The 20,452-nt window shown below is 35.5% G+C and overlaps 1 protein-coding gene across 4 annotated transcripts in view; it reads right to left on the minus strand.

Annotated features, from left to right (window-relative positions):
* MEMO1 (mediator of cell motility 1) overlaps positions 1-20,452 on the minus strand; it is a 119,854-nt gene that overhangs the window by 26,349 nt on the left and 73,053 nt on the right. For 2 of the 4 annotated variants that reach the window (XM_044919122.1, XM_021697335.1), the window contains 3 exons: positions 20,199-20,267; positions 13,139-13,251; positions 11,099-11,210 (listed from right to left, as the gene is read on the minus strand). The exons of 1 other annotated variant lie outside the window; for it this stretch is intronic. In XM_044919122.1, the coding sequence (XP_044775057.1) occupies positions 11,099-11,210; positions 13,139-13,251; positions 20,199-20,267 (294 nt within the window). The remainder of the gene's footprint in view (positions 1-11,098; positions 11,211-13,138; positions 13,252-20,198; positions 20,268-20,452) is intronic. One more of the 4 variants, XM_044919123.1, reaches the window with a different exon arrangement.

Raw genomic sequence — 20,452 nt, forward strand, 5'->3', positions numbered from 1 at the left:
CAGCAGGTTACCTAAAACTACCCTAAGCCTCAACTGGTCATTAGTAGAAATAGAGTTAATAATACTTACCTTGCTTACAAGGCTCTTATGAGCACTTCAGTAATGTAGAGGAAAGTTTTATCTCTTCCTTTTCTGTCCTATACCTTAAACCATACTGCAGAAAATTAATATATCCAAGATGTGTAACAGACTAAAAAGAACTGAAATCCCAGAACCATGAGAGGAACACTCCCTTTAAAAACAAATATTACTATATCACCAATACTCTTGAAGGCACAGCGCATTAAAAATCTACATTCTAGTATCTGAGGACCTTGACTGAGGCCACAATCAGAAAAGAAAAGTAAAATTTTAAGATCTAATACAAACACAAGATATAAGAAGCGTTAGAACGGCATTTAATTGAGTCAGAAACTTATGGCAGCCTCGAATTGGAAAAAGAGGAATGGGAATCTTGCAGGAGAATTAACCTAGCAGGTCTGTTGCGGCAATTTTTAGAAGGGGCTGCTTGTAAAGACTAGCCCTTGGCTCTTACATTGTTCCTTCCTTACGTTGATTAAGGCTGTTTTACCCACTTGGGACACCGTACCAGTTAACCTGGATTGTAAACAAAATGATAATGGCAAACACCCACTTTCCTTCTGAGAGTCTAGAATTTCAGTAGCTGGGGCTATTTAGGCAGGCAGAGAGTCCCTACATTATCAGCCCCCAATCAAAACCCTGGATTTTGAATCTTAAAGCAGGCTTCCCTGGCCAGAAAAATTGCACATGTGTTACACTGGTGGAGGAAGCACATTCTATTCAGCCCATCCTATGAGAGAGAGAATGTTGGAAGCCTCCACCTGGATCCCTCCAGATTCTGCCTGGTGTGTCCTTTTCCCTTGCTGGTCCTCTTGTGTATCCTATCTTTTCCAAAAAACCATAACCATGAATAAACTGTGAGTCCTTCTAATGAACCTTCAAATGTAAGGCTGGTGGTGGAACCCTTGAAACAGGTGTTAAAGGCAAAGTGGCATAAAGGAATCATAACTGCAGAGTTTTAGGGGAGCCTTATAAAAAATAATTTCTCATCTTTTCTTTCTGATCAAATTCACCTTCAGACCACAGAGACATGCATATAGACTTTGTACAGAATACTTTCACTCACTATAAGAAAGAACAAACTAAAAAGATCCAGAAAACATCAGGCAGAACCAAAGAACTGGGGAAGGAGGAAGAGAGAGGGAAAACGGGGAGGCAAGCTAGCTGTCAATGACAACTCAGATTAAGATTTAAGTCATTATATGGGCGCCTGGGTGGCTCCGTCATTAAGTGTCTGCCTTTGGCTCAAGTCATGATCCCAGGGTCCTGGGATCGAGTCCCACATCGGGCTCCCTGCTTGGCGGGAAGCCTGCTTCTCCCTCTCCCACTCCCCCTGCTTCTGTTCCCTCTCTCGCTATCTCTCTCTCTGCTGAAAAATAAATAAAATCTAAAAATAAATAAATAAATAAATAAAATCTTTAAAAAATATTTAAGTCATTATAAGTCTTTGCTGTTTCATCAGTTAAGTGAATCTAATCAGATTACCAAAATGAACTTCAAAGATTATGTATCTTTCTTAATTTCCATTTGAGTAAGAATACTGAGAAAAAAGGTTTACACAAGGGCAGGCATATTTCAGGTACTACTCAACCACCTGAAGCAAAATAATCTTATCACAAATTGGTTAAGCTTGCTGTCAAAATTATGAATTCCCATATTTTATTAAGAACAAGTCAACATTTCCATGCCCTATATTCCCTTAAACTTATACCTATTTCTGGCTTTACCATCTCTGATAATGGCACATTATTAGCCCTTTCACTCCTGCATGCTCTTAAAATCATGTTACTCCCCCAGACAGAAACATTTACCAAGTTCTGTAGATTCTAACCTTCCAATGTCTCCCACTATCTGCTCAGTTTGCTACCCATCTGCCACTGCCTTAGTTCAAAGCCCCATGATTTCTTTACTAAACTATTTCTAACAATCTTTTCCAACTCTAATCCATCCTGCACTGTACCATCACACCGTCAAGGAGTAATATTTGGGACACCTGGCTGGCTTAGTCGGTAGAGCATGCGACTCTTGATCTCAGGGTCGTGAGTTCAAGCCCCACACTGGACATGGAACCTACTTAAAAGAAAAGAAAAAAAGAGTAATATGCTTATGATTTCAAGTTCTAACCATGTCCTTCCTTTGACGAGGAACTTTTACTAGCTCTATACCAATCACAGAATAAAATACAAATATCTTACAATGACATTCAATGACCTCTATAAAATGGTCCCAACCTACTGTTCCAACTTCCAAATCCTGCCTCTTACTCCGTGTTTCTACAGGTCACCTACCCAAATGCCTCCAGCTGCAGGTTAGTATTATATATGCATTAAAAGTTGGATAAGGTATAAGATAACAGGAAGTGGTAGGACTAATATCCAATTAAAAATATTCATATATAAAGAAAACTTTTCTAACTATACAGGCCAAACAAAAAACATCTACAGACATACCTCAGTTACTAGGCAAGCCTTTTTGCAACTTCCTTAAGCTAAGGTAAATAGCTTTCCGTTCTTAAGCCCCAGGTTTTCCTACTCCTATACTTTCTATTTACAGAACTCCCTTTCCCACAGAAACCTGCCCCACTTTGTGAAAATTACAGCCATCTTCAAAGTCCACTCAAATGCTATGTATGCCAGGAAGCCACTTATATGCTCCCCTAAGTTTATCTCTCTGCTCCCACATCCCCTTTTTGGGATCCCATAGACTCTTCAACTGCACTTAATACATTTTGGAATTATATTACATCTAATTATATATATTTCTTACCTTTCTTTTTTTTTAAATGATTTTATTTATTTATTTGACAGAGAGAGAGACAGGGAGAGAGGGAACACAAGCAGTGGGAGCAGGAGAGGGAGAAGCAGGCTCCCCGCTGAGCAGGGAGCCCGATGAGGAGCTCGATCCCAGGACCCTGGCAGACGCCCAATGACTGAGCCACCCAGGCACCCCACATTTCTTATCTTTCTTACCAGGCTATATGCTGAGGAAATACACAATGTTTGCTTATTTTTCTATTCCCCATCATTCCTTGCACACAGGTTAGTACAGTTAAGTATCTCTGTAACATTTGAAAAATGCATATTAACCAAAATTTTTAAAACTTGACAGGAAATGTCTTAAACCACCTGCTCAGCAGAAAGCCTGATTCTCCCTCTCCCACTCCCCCTGCTTGTGTTCCCTCTCTCGTTGTGTCTCTGTCAGGTAAATAAAAAAAATCTTTAAAAAAAAAAAAAATTTATGGGAGGAGAATTGCCATTAGGGGGACAAAATGAGTTTTGTTTGCTAGCCTACCTAATTATTCCCCATATATAATAAAATACATTATTTGTGACTTAAAGAAACATCATAAAAGAAGTCTCTAGTGTGTTCCTGAGGTGGTGGTAAAGAATTCCTTTCTCAACCCAAAATAGCAAGTACTAGAACATAATAAAATCAGAGCTATAAACTAGTAAAAAGTTCTTCAGAGAGAGGGAAAATGATATAGGTCAGAAACTCAGATCTACTTTAAGAAAGAAAGCACATTAGAGAAGAAATAAAGATAAAATAACATCTTTAGTTTATTTCATTTGATTTTTCTTATTCTTAATTGATCCAAGAGATAACAATTTCTTCAAAAACTAATAGCAACAATATGTTGTAATTATAGCTTATGAATGACTGCAGTGTTATCAGGAACAGGAAGGACAAACTGGAAATACTGTAAGGTACTTGCACTATCTGTGAAGCAGTATAGTGTTATTTTAAAGTGCACTTGGATTAGTTGCAAATGCATGTTGTAAACCTTACAGCAACCACTAAAAAAGGTTTTTAAAAAAAGTACTATAATTGATATGCTGAGAGGAAAAAAATGGAATCATTAAAATGCTCAATTAAAACCACAGAAGGCAGAATAACAGAAAACAAAAAAGAAATAAAGAACACGGGCAATAAGTACAAAGCAGTAACAAATATGACAGATATTAATCCAACTATATCAATAATCCTTTAATAGGTGAATGGATAAACTGTGAACATCTATAAAATAGAATATTCTTCAGCAATAAAGAGAAATAAGCTATCAAGTCAAAAAAAGATATGGAGGAATATTGAAAGTATATTATTAAGTTAAAGAAGCCAACCTGAAAAGGCTACATACTGTACGATCCCAATTATATGACATTCCAGAAACTATATGACTATATACTATGGAGATAGTAAAAAGGTAAATGGTTACCAGGGGATGAGATAGTAAAAAGGTAAATGGTTACCAGGGGATGGTTGTGGGGGAATGAAAGGGGAGAGGATGAACAGGAAGAGTACAGGGGATTTTTAGGACAGTGAAATGATTCTGTATGGTACTATAATGGTAGATAACAAGGACTTCCGGCATTTGGTAAAACCCATAAATTATGTAACACAAAAAGGGAACCGTAATCAAACTATGGACCTAGTTATTAATAATGTATCAATATTTCTTCATCAACTGTAACAAATGTACCATACTAATGCAAGATATTAAGAACAGGAAAAACTGTTCAGTTAATAGTACTTAATACCATACAAAGCCATAGTAGTGTTCTCACTCAGGTAACTCAAACATATAATCAATATGGATAAACACAGGGCGCCTGGGTGGCTCAGTTGGTTAAGCAACTGCCTTCGGCTCAGGTCATGATCCTGGAGTCCCGGGATCGAGTCCCGCATCGGACTCCCTGCTCAGCAGGGAGTCTGCTTCTCCCTCTGACCCTCCCCCCTCTCATGCTCTCTCTCTCTGTCTCATTCTCTCTCTCAAATAAATAAATAAAAATCTTTAAAAAAAAATATGGATAAACACAAGAATCACAAGACTGCAGCTTAACAATCTGGGTAAACTGCGTAAAATCAAGTTGTTGTTTTTTAATAATAGTCTAAGTACTCCAAGAGTTATCAAATCCTAACCACACTGAATTTGTAAGATTGGCTAGAACCTAAAGCAGAAGATGGAACATATTTAAATACACTGTACTGTACTTTCAAGTTGTCTATGTTCCGAAATATTAGCAGTAACAGAAAGTATTAAATGGCTAAGAAGAAAATGATGATACTTTCATAGTGAACATGAATGGTTTTATAGTGCCATATTTCTCAATGAAACATTTTCAAAGTTACTAAAGCATCCTATGTACTCTGCACATTTTTCTGAACAAAAATAGTGAAGTTGAGGTAAAGGAACTGTTTTATATCTGGACTGTGATGAATATATACAACTCTGAATTTGTCAATACTCATAGAATTCTATGCCTTAAAGAGTACATTTTACTGCATATAAATTACCCAAAACAATTAATTAAAATTTTAAACTGTAACAAACAGTAAATGGGAATGATACAGAGAGAGGAATATGTGGGGGGATGTTAAAGGTAACTGAACAAGAAAAAAGAAGGGCTGGGATCCAATGTTATTAATCTTCAGAGTTAACTAGTTTTTTTTTTTCAAGATAGATGGTTTCTATATATCCTAACTTAACTCTCTCAATACAATTATAAGCGATGTAAAAATTATTATGCATTTCAATAATAAAGATAATATATGGAAAAAAGGATCGGAATAAAGTATGTAAGACATGATCTCTTGTTTACATGTTTTAATTTACACAAATAAGTATCTGTACATATAAATCTTATATAGATAATATAAACATATAAGCACATATATGTTAGTATATACATAACAATGTTTACTATCAAATGAACACTGGTTGAGGGGAAGCAGGGAGGCTTTAACTCTTCATTTTATACTTCTTGATGCTGTTTACACTTTCAAACCATGTACAGTACTGTACAAGTATTTTTTTAATGTCAATAGGGTTAACTAAGCAAGGAGATTATGGGTCATTTTATGTTTTCTCTCTTATACTACTCATTATTTCTTTTTAAAAAGTTCTAATGAATATTATTTTTTAAATCTGTTTAAGATAACACATAGAATTATAAATAATACCTTAGGTATTTAATTTAAAAAATCTGTAATGACTATAGTGAAAAAAATGAAAGAAAAGTTAGAAAATTAAATGGTCGAATGATTAAAGCATTATACAGACATACTCTAGAAAGTTCTACATATATTCAATAAAAAGAAGTAAAAATGACATGAAAATATGTCTATAATATGAAACACAGAACATTTGACCTCATTTTGGGAAAAAATTTAATATTTAATAATGGGAAGATCATTATTAATTCATTCAAAAATTAATTACGGGAATCCTTTTGTGTACCAGGTCCTGAGCTGGGCACAGAAAGTACAGTAAAAACAAGCTGTCCTCAGGCAGGGAGCAGGTAGGGGACTACCAAGGAAGGGGGACATATGCAGGCAATCACCAAAAGAGCTATTTAATTACAGTGGTACTATGGTAAGCTATCTTCAAGTATAATCCCTGAAAATTCCTCCCTCTTCTGAATGCCCATGTCACCCCTCCCATCAAAAGTAGAATCTCTTTCTCCCTCCCCTTGAACCTAGCCTTGGAACTTACAGTGAGGAGAATGCGGCCTAAGTAACACTGTGCCAGTTCCAAACCCAGATATTAAGATGCCTGAAAATTTCTAGTTTTGCTTTCTTGCTGCCCTCAACTGCCATGTACCTCATGATAGTCCACGCCTATCTGAGGAGAGGGATACCATATGAAGAGAGAGGCCCTGAAGGATAAATGACAACAGGTGAGATGGAGAGCACCGAGACAAGAACGAAGGTGCTTCAGGAGACAACCAGCATCGCAGCCCCAGACAAGAAGTGAGGGTGCCCTAGAGCCTTCAGCCTAAGTCAGCTTGCTTCAACTGGCAGCAGATGGAACACAGACCCGTTGTCACCACTCACCCCTGACCAAATTTCTAGTTCACAGAGTCATAAGCAAAAAACATAGGCACTTTGAGGTGATTTGTTATGCTACAATACGTGAGATAAAAAGTGGTGCTTGGAAAGGGTACTACTGGAACAGAAACCTAAAACACTGGCTTTGAGGACACTGAGGCAGGCAGAAGCTGGAAGGGCGAGAAGGAGACAGGGAACTGCCAGAGCAGTAAGGAAACGGCCACACAAGGCCAGAAGAAAAGGGGCCCATATTATATATGGGCAGAACAATCAGCAGAATGATCACAGGTATAATAACTTGGGACATTAAAAATATACCTAGTGAACCTATTATAGATCTAGCTAGGATTTCCAGGCAAAATATTCAAAGTGTCACTGGCTACTTTGTAGCCAAGTATGAGAAGGTAAAAAAAGAAAAACATGAGCTTTGAGGAATTACAAGCAGAATTTAAAGGAAATATTTCTAAACAAGAGTTGCTTGGTTGGAAAATAGCTGTTTCTCGTCACTAGCCTCTACAGATAGCAAGATTGTCAAAGAAACAACATGAAGACAAAGATCAAATCCAGAGTACTGCCAATAAATCATGGGCTCACAATCATCAAATCAAAAATTCATCTGTAAAATCCTTTATTAAGACCACAGAAAGACTTAATAAGATCGGGCTTACATTCTCTCTCAGGTAGGCAAAAGAGCTTCCAAGAACCTTACAGGACCCTATACTGGGATCCAAAGTAGAGAGAGTCCTGTCACTCACTGAACTGTGTGGGTGTGACTATTGCCTAATGGGATGCACTTATAATCTGATATACAGAAAACCCACAATGTTTAATGGAGTTCTACCAGTTTAGACTAAAATAAACACTGTTCCAAATGAAAAGAGGCTTTTAAGTTTTCAAACTGTCACGTACATGAAGCAGACAGAAATGAATACTCAGGTGTAAACAAGGCCCATTTCATGGAGAAGTAAAAATGAGTCAGCAAGTAGAGCCAAGAGCCCAAAAGACCAAGCCCCAAGAGCTCGGAAAAGTAAGGAATTATGAAGCCACTACTACAAGTCAGAACAAGCCCTAATCAAAGAACATTCTCTGTTCCCTGACTAGATTTCAGAATTGCTTTGGATCACAGGCTGCTATATGCCTCCCATTCTTTCACGCTCCACAGCGAGTATCTATTGTGTGGTTAAGAATTCCTGTCTCAGGGCGCCTGGGTGGCTCAGGTGGTTAAGCCGTCTGCCTTCGGCTCAGGTCATGATCCCAGGGTCCTGGGATTGAGCTCCTTGTCAGGCTCCCTGCTCAGCGGAGAGCCTGCTTCTCCCTCTGCTGCTCCCTCTGCCACTCCCCCTGCCTGTGCTCGACCACTGTCAAATAAATAAATAAAATCTTTAACAATTTTTAAAAAAATTCCTGTCTCAAAATTGTATATGGAGTGAATGGCAGGTGGGGTAAAACTTGTCTTCTTAGTTCACACGTATCCAAATCAAGAGGAGCTGTACCCAGAAAGCCTCATCCACATCATGATCTAATGCAGATCATAAGGTAATGGACTTTGAACCTGAGGTCCTAACTGAATGAGATTTCTGGGCATCTTAGGAGGACTGAGTACTGCATGGTGGAGAGGCACTGAATTGTCCATCAGAAGAACTGTGACATAGTCCATCTGCAAAGATGGCTACCAACAATTCCTCCTATTCCTGAATATACACATGCTACTCCTCCCATCAAGAAGTGGAATCTAATTCGCCTTCCCTTAAACCTTGGCTAATACTGTGTTCTGCTTTTAAAAAGAGAATGTGATAAAAATGATGCTGTGTAGTTTCAGGCCGAGGCCTTAAGAGACAGAGAACTTTTGTTTTTGTTCTCTGGTTACCCTAAATCACCACGTAAAGAAAAGCAGGCTATCCTTCTAGAGAGAAGCCAAGAAGAGAGAAAAGCCCTGGTTGATGAACAAACAGACCATCTAGAGAAGAAATGAGGTGTCTCAACTAAAAGCTAACACCAAGGCCATCTTGGATCCATTAGCCTCATTCAACTTACTTCAGTCAACATCTCATGGACCAAAGCAAGGTGTCCCCTGCCCAAACTCCTGACCTAAAATTTGTAAGCAATAATTTTTAGAGTAATGGTTGTGATTTTAAACCACTAAGTTTTGGAGCAATCTCTCACACAGTAATGGATAACTAATACAGGTAGTGAGTGCAGCAAAGACTACAAAGGAAAAGTACTGGGTACTTTCTAAAAGTCAGTATTAGAGATGCAAGTGTAATCTGGGAGAGAGGGAAGATCTCTTGAGAAGTGATATATTTAATAGTGGTTATTTAACACTATTTAACAGAGGGGGAATTATGAACAGGAATTTTGGTTGACTTTAAGTTACTATTTTCCTAAATTTTCAACATTACACGTTTTACTTTTGAAATAACAACAAAAATATTATTTTGTTAAAACTTCCTTAAGGATATTGTTGGCTTTCTTAAGTCTAAAATATATTTTCTCATGACAAAATATGCAAATATTTCAAGAAATAACAAAAGTTTTATATTATTCTATGTAATTGAAGAATTGAATGTCCTGATTATACAAGCATTCCAGGAAATAAACAGCATATATTGGTTTAACAATTTCTGAAGGATTAGAATGGGGTAAAACACAATTAACCTAAAATTATACTGCTTATAATTTAATATCACACTGATATTTTGGAAACATCTTCAGGTTTACACAATGCATCACAGTTACCATTGTGAATAGTTGTGGAATGAGAGAAGTTAAATAACTCTCTCATAACAGAATTAGGAGTAGAAATGGTCCAAAAAGAGTGCCATAATAGACTAAAACCAACAAGGAAAAATTAAATAGTAGTAACTAAGGGTTAAAAAGAAACCACAAAAGTACAAGAGAGAAAATAATCCAACTTAACTGTAGGAAAAAGCCTTGAGCTTTAGCTGGCCACAAATGTATTAGCCAATAGCAAGTAAGCCATATCAACATGAAAAATGTCAATGTGATCTTGGACTTCATTAATACATTTAATTAACAAATATTTACTGTAAACCTATATAATACACCATGTATTTTACTAAGAGAATATAATGACAAGATCCAGGGAAGGAATAATCTCACCATATTTAGAACTAGTCAAACTATATATGGAATATTAAGTCCATGTAAAGGAAATGGATGAAAAAATTAGGAGCGCCTGGGTGGCTCAGTCATTAAGCATCTGCCTTTGGCTCAGGTCATGATCCCGGGGTCCTGGGATCGAGTCCCGCATCGGGCTCCTCACTCTGCTGGAAGCCTGCTTCTCCCTCTCCCACTCCCCCTGCTCGTGTTCCCTCTCTCGCTGTATCTATCTCTGTCAAATGAATAAATAAAATCTTTAAAAGAAAAAATTAGACATATGTGACCTACAAAAGGAAGACTTTCTAATTTGAATACTGCCCTAAAAGAAAAAAACTCTTTAAAAAATTCATTTTACAAAATAAATTAATGACTACTATGAAATGGGCATTGTGCTAGGCAGTGGGATACAAGTGGAGAATAAAATAGGTATTGTCCCTGTCCTCATCCTACTTAATAGTCGTATGAGCATCCTACCACTGGAAGACCTTTAGCAAGTACCAATAACAATAATCTGCCAAGCATATCATAAAAAATATTCAGGTACTTTGCATAAGGATGAAATAAATGAGCTCCAATGTTACTTCCAAATCTAAAATTTTATGATTATTTACTTATAGCATAAAAGAATGTTATTCTGAGATAAATGTCTAATGAATAAAAGGCAGACACACACACACACACCCCACTCACATACACACAGAGGTTTTTAAAACATTATCACCTAATAAAAAACCATGTCAATTCACATGTTCAGCCTTTATAGGCAAACTACTCAAAACCAACTTCAATCCACATTAGAAACATCCAATCTCAAATTTTTACATCATTTCAAATAGTAAAATTTTTTAGAAGATTTTTTTATTTTTAAGTAATCTCTACACCCAATGTAGGGCTCAAAATCACAACACTGAGATTGAGAGTTGCAGGCTCTACTGACTGAGCCAGCCATCCCTCAAATAACAAAATTTTTTTTAAATCTCTTTATCCTAATGATTATTTGACCCAGTGAAAATAATTCCAAAGAAATTAATACTTATGATTTCTCTGGGATTTCTTATATTAATCAATATACCTTTCCATGGCTTTAGCTGTATAAGGCAAATGCATTTCAATACTGTGTTCATCTTCATCTGTCTGCAGAGACATGCGTTCAAACATTCCTGTCTTCCATAGTTCTCCGTAAACTAAAGAGATTTCAAAATATAGTAAAACAGATATATTAATGTATATCCTTATTCTGTGAGACTCCATTCAGTAACAAAAAACTACATGCTTTGGCAAGAGACAGAAGTACCACATAATATTTTCCTTCATTTTTATCTTTAAAAAAGAAAAAAAAACTAGCTTTTTACATACCAAACAAAGCACTAATACATGTGATGACTACTCAGCATTTTTGTATGTTACACAGTTATATAAAAATAATCATTTAAAATGTTCATCAGTTCTTTTTATTACATCTAATTACCTCTGGGGCTAAGCTTTTTCTTGACTTAAGCAGCACATGCCAACAAGAACACAGTTGATTAGAACTCCTAGTAAAACATGGCAAAGCCACTGCTCTACCTACTCGTGAGGTTAATGATACAGTTTTTAAGTTTTGTTTTGTTTTATAACAAAATCTATGGGATTATTATTTCCCATCTCAGATGTCTGCCATACAAAGAACAGAAAATTCCTATTAAGCATGCTATTTTCCTCAAAATTAAAAATTAAGCTTCTGGGACAGACCAGGACATAAATTCACCATAGTATCATGCCATAAATAATTCTAAAATGATCTAGTAATTCAGACCCTTCTGATGAATCATACTTAAAAATTGATATGATATAAGAAAAAGATGAAATTTAATATGTAAAAAAAGTGATATAAGAATATTTTTGTTTTATCATAAAACAGAACCAACATTTTTATAACTACATTCTTAAATGGGCTTACCAATATCAAAGAAACAAACAAATGATGGCATGACATTTTTCTGCAAAATTATACCTGATTAAATATCATCCATTCCTTTATTAGGAAGCTATCTAAAACCAAAATTTTCTGAATGCCCCAACAAGGTTTTAAAAATAAAGTGTGTTCCCTAAAAGCATCACAGGGAGTAATAAAGCTAGTTATACTCCAGTTTCATTAGTAAAAATTATTCTAACAACAAATTACTAATAGTAATAATTAAAACCCCATTTATGAAAAATTAGGCCTAAAAAATAAGGAAAAAGAGGTGATTGTCTATTTTGCAAATGGCTTCTTTCATCCTACAGAAGAATTTGTTCCAAGATTTCTTGAAACAATAAGCACCCAACATACTTAAAATATAAAGTGATGAACTGGAAGAATACAAAGCAAGCTTATGAAGATGGCTTTTGGGAAAGCAAACAGAGTTAAGGGGAAAATTCTGAGTCAATTGTGGATGGTAAGTACAAGAATATTTGTATCACTATTCTCTCTACTGTTCTATATTTTTAAAATTATGCTCCCCACTCCTCCAAAAATACTATTATAAAATCAAAAGATTTTAACTTACACATTCAATGTATAAAATGAGACACAACTAAATAAAAGGTGTGATTTCTAGAATCCTATGGAAAATATATATCAAAATAAGAGACATGTTTTAAAAATAAAACACACTTAAGATTTATGAAGCACCTTTGTTTCAGTGTTTCACTTTTGTTGCCCCCATAAAAATCATTTGAGAAGAAATAAAGGCATTATCATCATGACCTATTTACAATGAGGAAAGTAATATACATAGAGTCTGCCAGAATCAAACTGCCCAGAATCTTTCTTCAAGTTGTTGTGGGTACTAATTTCTTGTCTCATGGTACAGTGAGTACAAGACACTTCCGTGAATACACATGTAATATGAACAGGCTGGAGACTAGTGATCTGACAGATTTTTGTGGCTGGCAAAAAAACCTCTAGTTGTCTTTTAGGCATACAGAAGATCTTCCTTCTTTGTTTTTGCTTTTTGCAAATAAGTTGGAATCAGTTTTATCTTTAAAACTGAGATTTTACTTATAATATTCATATTTTTTATTTTTTTAATTGACTTATTTTAAAAAAATCTTTAGCTGTTTAAAAGCTATAAGATTTCTATATACTTACTCTTTTGGTCAATACGAAGGTCATACAGAGGTGTCCTATATATATCCACACTGGAAAGTGCACATCGAGAGAGGGGCACATGATGAGAAGGCCCAAGGATGAAAATTCTCCGGCTAGGAGATATACAACAAAAAGCACAGAACAATTGTACTTCTACACAAACCTTATTAAATAAAAGGGAAAAAAATAAGTAATTTTTAAAAATCACATGTGGCACCAATTTCTTTCTTGACTGATTTCATTACCTACTATTATGAGCTAAACTACGTACCCCTAAAATTTATGTTGAAGTTCCACCCCAGGACCTCAGAATGTAACCATATTAGGAGATAAGGTATTAAAACAGATCATTAAGTAAAAATGAGGCTATTCGGATAAGGCCTGAATCCAATGACTGGTGTTCTTATAAAAAGAGGAAGAGATATCAGGGACACACATGCACAGAGAGGTGACCATGTGAAGAGGCATCAAGAAGACAGCCATCTGCAAGCCAAGAAGAAAGGCTTCAGGAGACCAACCCTATCAGCACCCTCATCTTGGACTTCCAGCCTCCAGACTGAGAGAGAATAAATTTCTGTTTTCAGCCACCTACTTCATGATAGTTTATTATGGCAGTGCTTGCAAACTAATATACCCACAACTGATATGCTCCTCAGTTAATTAAGTTCAATTCCTTATCTTTGTCTTTTTGTTGGACCATTTAAAAAAAACAACAACAACATTTTCAACACCTGGGCATACTAGTTACTGATTTAATGACCTACAGTAAATCAACTGCTATGCTTAAAATCATCTCTGCATTCATAATGCCTAGGATACAGAAGGTTTTCAATAGCTATATTCATTGAATTTAAACATTTCAGCTCTAAATAAAATCTCAATATTCTAACACATTCTAAACTTGCCTCATAAGATCTACCAACTTCAATAAACTTTAATAAACTTTATAAAACTTTAATAAACTTTAATAAAAATACATGATAGTATAATTTCTAAAACTCCCTACAAAATATCATTACAAAGAGCCATTCTGATAAAGCTATTTCCACATTTCTACCATAGCAGAAAAAAAAGGAATCTTGTTGAGAAAAATTCTGTATAATAAGCTTTCCCTGTTCCCATTCAAGTAGATAGAAGTCATTCTCAAAAACAAAGAAACTTGATTATGTGTTATTTGCACTGTAGCTAAAGAAAAGAAGGGGAATAAACTATAGCTTAAATCTTTACAATTCCTTTATCTTGACATCAAGAGTAAAATTAACTTCCCCTCATTTTATCTCAAACATCACTACAATCTAAATTCCAAAACTATCCATTTTCTCTGTTCTCCCAGATTCAAATGAACGAAACCCACCCCCAACATACACATACAAATTTACTTTTGAAAAACCAAAACTAGGAGAAAGAAGGGAATAGATGATAAGCTATGTACCTAGAAAAAATTAATTATACTCATTGCTCAATTAATGGACAAAGATTGAGACATGAGCTAGTTCTTTCATATCAAAAACTTGCAAGCCAAGGAATGTGCTTAGGCAATATATTTATTTTCATAAAATTCAATCACAGTTATGAAAATTAATTTATTGTCTGCTATATGTTACTTGCTGCGGTGGGGGGAGGGACGGTAAAGAAGATGTAGATAAGGAAAACAGAGATTCTCAGTTTAGAGTCCCAAAATTTCCTCAAGATGTCACAGATAGCAAACATAAGACTTCATCCACAGGCCACTTCTAGTCTTTTCATCCCCTTCCTCCACTGCCAATACTCACTTCTTATCATCACCACTATTAGCAAAGTCAACAGCCACTTCCAAAAAAAAAAAAAAGATCACATCAAATTTAGACTCCTAAATGAACAAAAGTGGTAACCATTATGCTCTCCTATCTTAACAGTACATAAACATCATCACAAGTTTTTAAATTAAAGGGACATAGATCATGGATGAGTGTTTAGGTGACTTGCCTAAGGACAAGTATTACATGAACCAAGAATAAAGTATGAAAAAGAAGGCATTTTCATGATTGAGGAATGCATTTCTATGACAAGACAGAGGAATAGAATATTTAAAATCAGAACACTCTTAGGAAATCTAGCATATATAACTAAATATGAAATGACTTTTAAAATATCAATTTAAACTCAAGACACAGATACATTTCTAGGTAAGTGTAACAAGGTTCTAATAGTGACCAAAATACAAGCACTACTCCAGAAATAAACACTGAAGGTCACCTTGGAAAGCCTAATTGTCCCCTGCAATATCAGACTATTTACTTTGTTGGCCTTTTTTGCCAGACCCAACCTAGATGAAAAGATAAGACTGGTGGAGAAAAGAGCTCCCACCGCCTGAATTAGACAACTGTGTACTCCAGTCTAACAGAAACTCACTCATATGCAACAAAGGGAAAAAGAGGTTTAGGTCACATCAATATGAAATCCTTATAAGTGATAAACCCAAAAATAAACCAAAAAATAGGCTAGACATCATTGAAAAGAAGGGGGAAGAGACGCCTGGGTGGCTCAGTCGGTTGAGCGGCTGCCTTCGGCTCAGGTCATGATCCCAGGGTCCTGGGATCAAGTCCCACATCGGGCTCCTTGCTCGGTGGGGAGCCTGCTTCTCCCTCTGCCTGCCTCTCCCCCTGCTTGTGTTCTGTCTCTCTCTCTGACAAATAAATAAATAAAATCTTTAAAAAAAAAAAAAGAAAAAAGAAAAGAAGGGGGAAAAAGTGCATATTAGTAATCTAAAAATGGGTCTCTTTGTTAGCTATATGCTAACAAAAAGAAAATTAATAATGTAAATAAAAAATAATGCATTTTCTTTGGGGGGAGGGGCTAGACTGCTAGATCCATAAACACCAAGGCCAAAGGAATATTTTGGAGAAAAATGAGTAATATAAGCATGGGAAGCAATGCCGTTTTCTCTCCCTTCAATTAATTGCGAAGTGCTTTGTCTTTAAATGAATAACTGATAAATATTAGCATATCATCACTGTTGTCACACATGTAAAAAAAAAAAAAAAAAACCCTTAATATGAAAAAAAAGTCAAGAGGTATTTTCTTAGAAATAAATGTAGTTTATGTATAATACCTCCAGAGAAGTCACATTTGTGTAGTTACTTACTATGAGAAGTATAGGGCTGTGCAACCAATAAATAAGTTACCTGAGTATCTGCCCTCATAAATATTCAACTACTTATTCTAAATAATGGAATACAAGTAATTTTTTAAAGATGTTTCCTGGCAAGTAGAGATATCTTAACTAAATTAAATGTCATATGGCCCCAAACAAGATTCCTTTTGCTCTTTTTTCTACCCTGAAAGGCTTTCTGAAAGATATGAATCAAAATCAAGTTACTATCTTAGTACATCCTGAGTTCCAGGTTTTCAATTAAAGTTTTAGTAATAGCAAAAGACTTTGCAGCAGTAAATATGACAACTTACTTAAATATATCATTTTTTAAATTCCTTAAACAACCAAAGTACTCCTTTTGAAACATAAATCAGATCCCATCACTCCCCTGCTTAAAAGGTCTTTCAATGACTTTTCGTAATTAGAGGAGAAAATCTAAACTCCTTAAAACGGGTTCTGAAGTCTCAAATGCGCTGGCCCCATCATGCATTACTTCCCCCCACCCCACCACCCCTTAATCACAATAGTTTATGTTTACTGGTCTTGCAGTTCCTTTATGACTGGAACACAACTCAGCCTACTTCAAAGCCTTCACAAGTGCTATTGTCCCTTTGGCTTGGCTTAAAAATCATTTCCTCAGAAATGCCTTCCCCGGGGAGCCTGGGTGACTCAGTAGGTTAAGCGACTGCCTTTGGCTCAGGTCATGATCCTGGAGTCCTGGGACTGAGTCCCACATCGAGCTCCCTGCTCAGCAGGGAGTCTGCTTCTCCCCCTGACCCTCCACCCTCTCATGCTCTCTGTCTCTCATTCTTTCTCTCTCAAATAAATAAAATCTTAAAAAAAAAAGAAAAGAAATGCCTTCCCCATCACCCATAATCTAAATCCAATCACCCTGTAACATAGCACTTCTCAAATTGTGAACTGTGGATTCCACAAGACCCTTTCAAGAAGTCCACAAAATCAAAACTATTTTCATAATAATCAGGAATTTATTTGCCTTTTCCACTGTATTGACATTTGTATTTATGGTACAAAAATGAGGCTGGGTAAACCACTGGCACATTAGAACTGTGATCAAGGTAATGGAATCAAAATGTACTGCTAGTCATGTATTCTTCACCTTCACCCACACCAAGGTTTTTTGGGTATTTTTAGGCCAGTTTCACTTACTTTCATTAAATCTTGAATTCTGAGTACAGTTTTATAAAAATATCCTGTACAACAAAATGTATTAAATTGGTGGTGATAAATGCATAAAGCACTTTTGCTATATACAGAATTATGTCTTGGGGAAAACATTTGTGTGATTATGAGTGTGATCTAAACTAGACTTTTTTTTTCATGGAACACAATTTTTACTTCAAAAAATGACTGTAGACAAATTACGGCTATTCCAATTTAGGTATCTAGCAGAAATTTTCTAGAAAATGAACAAAATGGGCCTGCCAACTTCGAAGAAAACATTGCCCAAGACATAACTGAAGCTTTTAAGTGAAAATTAGTCTTTTGCAAAAGTTCTATCACTGTGAGATGGACAGTTTCCCAATAATTAAAGATATTCCTGATGAAATTTGTGGTGATATTAACAAATGTGATTTTTTGGCACTGTATGATGAAATGTCAACATTCAAAAGATCTGCATAATTCAATTAAGAAATATCTTCTAGGGGCGCCTGGGTGGCTCAGTCATTAAACATCTGCCTTCGGCTCAGGTCATGATCCCAGGGTCCTGGGATCGAGCCCTGCATCGGGCTCCCAGCTCAGCGGGAAGCCCGCTTCTCCCTCTCCCACTCCCCCTGCTTGTGTTCCTGCTCTCATTCTCTCTCTCTGTCAAATAAATAAATAAAATCTTAAAAAAAAAAAAAGAAAGAATATCTTCTAAATGTTCCATGTAAGATACTACAAATCATGCAAAGGTAAAAGATCCATTCAAAGCACAAGACAGTACAAAAGATGATCCTGGTTGACATGCAGGGAATGGATTAATGTGGAAGGTAAGAATGGAAGCTAGTGGAAGAGAATTTAATCTTCTCTCTTTGACTGTTATTTTTTCTCTAAACTTCTCATAGTTCCCAGAAAGATGTTCTTTCTCTATTTTTCTCAAAGGACTCTGGAACATTGCCAGTCTCAAGAAGGGCCACTTTTAAAAGAATATAGCTATGATTACCAATTATTTTTAATGCTTGGACCTTCAAAATTCAATTATTATACACTAATTACAAAAATAAGCTGATCACATCTTCACACATCATTTGCCTTTCTTTTTACCACCTCCTTTATCATCATCTTAGTCCTTGGCTCTCTTCCTTTTTCTCTTTTTCATTCCACTCAAACTTTCTATCAACTTATTTAATACATGCTTTCTGCATCTACCAATATAGGTTCTATATCTCCCTATATATTACTAAGCCAAATTTAATTCAGGAGTACTGTTCTAGAAAATAACATTATCAAATAGGCTTGGAAAAGGCTGTCATATTAACTAACCTTGATTATAGTTGTTTATAGGCCAAAATGAGGTAAACTTTTGAAAATCTTTCCAATCTAATTTATTTTTGTTCTTACTCATGAAATAAATTACCTGAAATTGTATATTAAATATGTATTAAGAAGTACATATTAAAGACACTCCTCAAAACATCATAAATGAGGCAGGGCTAACCAAAACCTCATCAATTTGGCAACATTATCATTTATTATTAAAAACTTACTAAAAATAATTTCCAACAAAGGTATGATACAATGTGCAGAGCACACTACATAAAAACAAAAAAGAACAGCTCTTTTGTTTAAAAATATGAACAAATTGCTCAAAGGCAAAGGATGAGGCTGTGGGGAGAGACTTTCTTTTTACATCAGGGCTACTGTGAGTTACTTCTTTTGAATGACTATGCGTCACCTCTACTAACACAAGTCTAACCTAACAATCAACAGCTGACAGGATTGAGACGACTATTTTACCTATTCGCACAGTGTGTATAACCAGCGTACACACTGGAGCCTGACACTGGTTCACATTTGTGAATTAACTATTTAAATAAAATGCTGGTCAGCAAATTAAGTAATTTGGGTAGCTATTTCTAGCAGAAGCTTTTGAAAGTTCACAAATTTCTTATTTTAGAGAGCCATATATTATTTAGTAAGTCTCAATCTGCCAGAAAAAAATTTTAAAGCTAATTTCAGAGCTCTCATTAAGAGCTAACATACTTCAAACACCATATTAAATTCACTGTCAGATTCTAAAATAATTCAGCTACCTCATCATGCCAATGAGAAATTATTTTCTTTCATTAACCACAACTTAACAAGTAAAATAAAGAATTTTAAATTACAAACTGATTAACATAGAACAAAGCACTTTGCATTCTTAAAGATGCCCATCTCCTGGTTGCAAAAAAAAAAAAAAAATTTAAAAACCAAAATATTGGGCACCTGGGTGGCTCAGATGGTTAAGCATCTGCCTTCGGCTCAGGTCGTGATCCCAGAGTCCTGGGATCGAGCCCCACATCGGGCTCCTGGCTCAGCAGGGAGCCTGCTTCTCCCTCTCCCTCTGCCTCTCTCCCTGCTCATGCTTTCTCTCTCTCTCTCTGTATCTCTGTGTCTCAAATGAATAAATAAAATCTTTAAAAATAAATAAATAAATAAAATAAAAATAAATAAATAAAAACCAAAACATTTAACCTTCCTATATTTCCAGAACTAAACATATTACCAACAAAAGGAAAAGTAAAAACTAAATGTTCAGACAATGAAAAACAGTATGAAAGCTTTTCATAACCTATATAAGGTATAATAAATATATAAAAAGTTAAATTCCTAATGAAATCAAGTATATAACAATAAGCATGCCAAAACAAATTACTTCTGTGACAAAGTGGTTATAATTCCCAACCTTCTCCCACTTAAACAAAACTGTGTATTACTTACGTAATAGATGGATCCACTTGTTTGTAAGCATGAGCAGCACAAGACCCACAGTACGTATATCCTGCATGGCTACAAAACAAAATATTTTTAAACTTAATCATCAGATTCAAAATCAAGATATTCTCAAAAGAAAAAACCTTTTGAAAGAAATATAACTACGGTAAACATTACAGAATTGAGTGTATAGATAAAAAAGCAATGTAGCTAATGGTGCAAATTCTAGCAGACAACAGAAAACACATAATTGTTCTATG

This window comes from Neomonachus schauinslandi, chromosome 10, assembly GCF_002201575.2.
Source record: "Neomonachus schauinslandi chromosome 10, ASM220157v2, whole genome shotgun sequence".
Taxonomy (NCBI): domain Eukaryota; kingdom Metazoa; phylum Chordata; class Mammalia; order Carnivora; family Phocidae; genus Neomonachus; species Neomonachus schauinslandi.